The sequence below is a fragment of the Acyrthosiphon pisum genome, chromosome A1 (genome assembly GCF_005508785.2).
Source record: "Acyrthosiphon pisum isolate AL4f chromosome A1, pea_aphid_22Mar2018_4r6ur, whole genome shotgun sequence".
Lineage (NCBI taxonomy): Eukaryota > Metazoa > Arthropoda > Insecta > Hemiptera > Aphididae > Acyrthosiphon > Acyrthosiphon pisum.
In genome coordinates, this window is record NC_042494.1 from 112,658,100 (window position 1) to 112,664,100 (window position 6,001).

The 6,001-nt window shown below is 30.4% G+C and overlaps 1 protein-coding gene across 1 annotated transcript in view; it reads left to right on the forward strand.

The window, feature by feature from the left end:
* The window catches only part of LOC100159258 (ribosome biogenesis protein WDR12 homolog), a 5,242-nt gene extending 4,608 nt beyond the window's left edge, over nt 1–634 (forward strand). The window contains exons 8-10 of the mRNA XM_001947603.4: nt 1–156; nt 249–381; nt 457–634. Coding sequence (XP_001947638.1) covers nt 1–156; nt 249–381; nt 457–598 — 431 coding nt within the window. The 3' untranslated portion in view covers nt 599–634. The remainder of the gene's footprint in view (nt 157–248; nt 382–456) is intronic.
* Nucleotides 635–6,001: the final 5,367 nt, after the last annotated feature.

Consider the following 6,001-nt stretch of genomic DNA (forward strand, 5'->3'; position numbering starts at 1 on the left):
ATACTATAAAACATTGGGATGGAGAGATAGGTGGAATCAAAACAGAAATTGTTGGTAACAAATCATTTTTCAATCATGATTACTCAGATTTGAATGGATCTGTAATCACATGTTCATCTGATAGACACATTAGATTATATGATCTAAGATCTAAAGGTATAACATTTTTGCTACTGTTGTTTTTTAAATTTTAAATGTATTAGTTTATAAATGATTATTTAATAATAATATAATATGATTATTTTTAGAGGGATCATTAGTTAAAGGTACATATTCTTCACACACACAGTGGGTGACCACTGTCAGATGGTCCAAATCAGAAGAATATCAGTTTGTATCGGGTGGATATGACAATCAAATGAAATTGTGGGATACTAGAAGGTCAATATCTCTTTTATATATACAATGTTATATAATACAATATGTAGTATTTTCATAAAAATAATCTTGTTACAGTCCTAAAGTACCATTGTTTGAATTGACGGGCCACGAAGAAAAAGTGATGTGCAGTGATTGGTCAAATCAAAAATTAATACTGTCTGGTGGAGCTGATAATACTGTTAGAATTTTCAAAAATAAAAATGTAAAAACCAATTAGTACATTAAATTAGAGTTATTTTAACTATTTCACCTATTTACTGTTGTGATTTTATGAATAATTCATTCTTTGAACCATGTACTGATAAATAATTATTGTGCAGTAAATTACAATAACAAATTTTATTTTTAAATAATGAAAATATATTTAAAAATGTGCTAGTAAAAAAAAAACCCACATCATTGTAAAATCAATACATTCATCGCTCCGCTCAGAATCTAAAACTAAGGATAACATTATGGTTGTTTTGCATAAAGTATATAAATTATATTTTATTTGAATATATCTATAGTTGACTTGTCAGTAATTGTAATGGGCGTAATTTAGATGATGTAAAAAAAAAATGACGCTGAAATTTCAGCTTAAGCGACGCGTGAGTCACAGCTTGATAGTTTGTATTTTACTTGGTTGTTTCATTTGACGTTGCAAGGACGTTGTAAGAACGTTGCTGCGACGTTATAGAAATATATCATGACGGAGGCCGTTCGGAACATGTGTAACAGGAGCGTATGCTGTGATCGTGATGGTCGCCGAACGATTGGCTACAACTATAGAGAGCCTTTATAATGCCGCCGCCGCCGCCGTCCGTTGACAATCACTGGAAGTCTGGAACCGAAATCGAAGAACGGTAGCAAGTAGCGCGTGAGGCTCTGGTACACGGAGCTCGCAACGTATACCCGGACACACACTTTTTAGTTTTTACACACTCCTAGAAAGTGATATCCTCAGAAATCGAAATGTTGGGACAATAATTAGTTTTTCGATTTCTTTGTTTTTAACATTGAAATTAGTATTTTCACTTACTTGTTTTTTGCATTTTAATTTATTCGTTGGTATCTTTAATTATTTTCAAAGTTTTTTTAGTTTTTTCCAGTTATTTGAAAATTATTAGGAAATAGTAGGAATATTTTACTTTTGACCCCTCCAAAGTACCAACTTAACTGAATAGTTTAGTGATTTTAAAACTTGTTCGACCCAAGTTTATTGAAGTTATTTACAATTGATTCGGAGAAAAAGTATTTCGTGTAAAGGTTTTCTGAAAAATTTTTGTATTTATCTGCTTCAGACATAGCAAGGAGTACGAATTAACCTATGGAGTACGAAGAGAAGGCATAATATTTGTTTCTTGAATCGCGGACGTTTCGCCCCCGCCGTTTCGTCCCCGTCAAAAAAACCAGTCCACGGACGTTTTGTCCCCGGCAATTATTGAGATAGGACGTTCCGTCCCGGAGAGTTATTAGCCATAGGACGTTTGGTCCTCGGCATACTTTGATAATCTAAATGCATTTATTTTTAATGAACAATTCCGTAATGTCTAATTATATAGTGTTGTAAAGTATTTGAGTAAAATTATTCAAATATTTTATTAAATACTTTTTTTTATTCTTTTAATTCTTAATTTGTTTCTACTTATAATTATTCTTGTTAAATAAAAATACCATGCCGTCGTGGTTTTACTTTAACATTATAACAATGAAAATATATTATATAATTATTTAACTACTTTATTTTAAGAGTATTTGAGTAATTACTTAAATACTTTTAAAAAGTATATTTTACAACACTGCTAATACAGAGCCTATAATATAGGCTATAGGTAAGTATTAAAGATTGTTCGTGCACTATACAGCCAAACAGATTTGTGAGCTGAAATTCTAAATTTATTTTCATACATTAAATGATGGAAATTTCAAATAGGTATAAAGTACCTATATCAAAAGTTATTAAGATAAACCTATTCGATAAAATGTTTTATACTTACTATTTCCACAATATTCAACACAGTTATATTTTATTCGTATTGTAGTGCCTAACCGAAAATAGTTAGTTTTAAGGAAAAGAAATTGCAATCATATTGCACGGGATTTCAATATAATGATGATAATGACATTTTATAGGTACTATTTAAAAAACATAAGTCAGTTGACCTAAAAATAAATATATAATTTATCTTAATATTAAATATAATATATTTTAATATTAACCTATTTAATTTTAATTTATTAATTTTTACTACATTTTGTGTTGACTTAATACAATTATGATTATGTATTTGCATAGTTTGTAGTATTGTCATTTAAAGATTAAATTGTTCATTAAAAATGAATGCATTTCGATTATCAAAGTATGCCGGGGGGCGGGGACCAAACGTCCTATGGCTAATAACTCTCCGGGACGAAACGTCCTATCTCAATAATTGCCGGAGACGAAACGTCCGTGGACTGGTTTTTTTGACGGGGGCGAAACGTCCGTTTACCTCGTTTCTTGATTAAGCAATATATCTATGACCCTCCAAAAACTAGACTAGCGATTCCCAGGGGCGGATTGGCAAATTTTTTCGGACCGGTAAATATAGATCAAACCGGCACTGCAACGCAGATGCACCCCCCTCCACCAAAAAAAAAAAAAATGTAGTAATGATTTTAAAATGTAATACCATATTCCTTATAAGATTATCTACATTTATCAACAAAAAAAAATGTCTATAAGAAAGTCAAATTAAATTTTTATGAGCATTTGATATTCAAATTTTTACAACATTGGATATTCACTCGATTTCTCATGAAGCGATTTCCTTATTTTGTTGTAATTCAAAAACGAAAAACTGTAGATACATGAAAATTACACTGAATATTTATATTAGCATTTCCTACACCATAACATTTTGAAAATATTTTGACTCTTTTTGAGCTGTTTATGGACATTTTCAGTTTTCAATTTTTTTAGTTTTTTTTTCTATAATTATCAACAAAAATGTATGTGTTGGGTAAAAAAGCGTGGAAATTTAAAGCAAGGCTCCTGATATATTGTTACAACAGCAGTTAAAAAACATTGAAAATACATAGGTACAATTTTTTTATAAGCATTTAAAGTTCAAATTTTGACAAAATATATCAAATTTAAAATTTAATAATTATTTTTAGTTGAAAATGTATAAAATGTTCAACTTTTATAGCTAAGAATTAAGAATTTAAAACAAGGTCCCACGTAAATAGGTTATATATAAATTACTTTATTCACAATATAATACCATCAAATATACTTAGTAATATCATAGGCTGACCCACCGTTTTCGCTCAGAATCGTTTTTCTAATACAATGATGTTATATCATTGAATTCAAATTTTTACACCATCCATTACAGTGACCCACTTGTAACCTACTGTACAGAAGAGCGACATCCACTTACCCACCTTTTTTAAACCAATTTTATAAAAACCATCTCGTAGAGAAAATGTTTCACAGCAAATTTCGGACGTTCTAAAAAAAACTGGTAAGCATAATTTAATTTTTTTCTATAAGCACTAATAAGCGATTAAAACATCTTATTTTAGATATACCTAATATCAAACATTTTATTCAAAGTTAAAGGTTCGATTTATATTTTTTCATATAGAACAATTATTTTAGAACAATATATTTTAGATATTAGAACTTAATTTGGATTTGCCATCCCTGCGCAGTAATATCATAAATTATTTTCTTAAAAATATAAGTTTATGCACGAAAAATTACTTAATAGGTAATAAAATATTCTCTTGAAGATTCGTTTTTTTATTTTTATCACACAGCTGATTTTTGCTCAAAGTATATGTTATTACTTATTACGCCATAGAAGTACGGATCCAGAGGGGATAGGGTGGTTACTTATTTTAAAAGTTTTTGAACTGTATATTACCCATACACTTCTTTTTTTACTATATTGATAACTAAATATTATTTATTTGATTCTTAATTTGGTTTTATTGGTAATTCTTGTAAAATAAAAATACTGTGTCGTCGTGTATATATTTATCATTAATGGACAATTCGATATCGGTTTTCGTTTATTCAAAGCTTATTGCTTAGGTATACATTTTGTTAATGACTTTAAAATTAAACTTTATAATTATTTAACTATTCGATAATATTATTACTTATTAATAGGTAGGTACTACTACTTATAAGTTATAACGTAAATGGTTATCAAATATCAATTATCATTATCGTTTATTGTCGACGCCAACGATATGGGATATCTAAATAAATATTATTATAAGCTATACATATATCTAAATATATAGCTCTCTGTAGAAAGTGTTTAGTGTTGGTAGTCCAAATTACACAAAAAAAGAATTGACATGACTGATCATCATTTTAATTTTTGAACAAAATCATGTCTTTAAAATGCAACCAAAAAAAGGTGGGTAAGTGGATGTCGCTCTGTAGGTTACAAGGGCGATTGTAAACTCTCCCGATTTTAATGACATGTATGATGTTACAATGTCATAATCAACAGGCTAAAAATAGAATATGCTTGGATAACACACACCTATCTTATGAAACGATAAGAACCGGATCAATGCTCAAATTGTGGAGAACTGAGGAAGCCCTAACAGTCAAACATATACTTTACTGTCACAACTTTGCAGCTACCAGAACTAGTTTAAATATACCTGAACCCTGAACACCTAAACAAAGTATTGTGACCTGTCCAAGAAAACATCAACAAAATTCTTAGTAATAAGTAACAACTAAATTATATAATTCTATCTAATTCTTTTATTTTTTTATAAGGCTTCAACTTCAGAGGTCATAAGTCTGTAATAATTATAAAGTAATAATCTTACAACTATGGAGGAACATTTTGTTTTACATTAAAGGAAGTATGAGTTATATAGGTATTAAGTACAGGTATTATTGTTTACATTCATTTTGCTAATCCTATGTTAGTGAAAAAGTGGTATTTTTGGAGTTCTCTTCGCCAAGTGCTTGTTGCATCGTTTGTGGGTTTCCGAGAATTTGTCTGGAGCTGTTGAACTTGGGGCATTCGAGTATGACGTGTTTTATCGTGAGTTCTTTATCACAGAGTTCGCAGGTCGGACGGTCTACTTTGGTTATAAGGTGCAGGTGTGTTAGACGGGAGTGTCCAATCCGAGACCTTGTGATGACTACTTCTTCGTGTCTGGATGATGGTGACGGGGTTTTCCATGGGTCGATTGATAATTTAATTTCTCTAAGTTTGTTTGTATTTGGAGTCTCCTCCCACGTTTTTTGCCAGTGACTTTTAGTTACATTGTTAATTTTTATGAGTGCGTATTGATATGTTATTTTGTTTATTGTTACCGAGCTGGGTGATGTTATTGCTTCATTGGCTGCCTTATCTGCTAGTTCGTTGCCGATTATGCCAGTATGTGAGGGAACCCATAAGAAATCGAATTTTTTGCTTGAAAGTCATAATTTTTCTTGGATGGCTTGAATAATTTCATTTTTGGAGTAGGGATTTTCGAGAGCAAGGAGTGCACTAATAAGAGAGTCACTCACTATAAGTATTTAATTGGACACTAAAGTCGTTGCGTGTGTAATAGCTTTATGGATGGCTTGGCTTTCAGCGGAGAAAATGCTGGATTCAGGAGGAGGCTT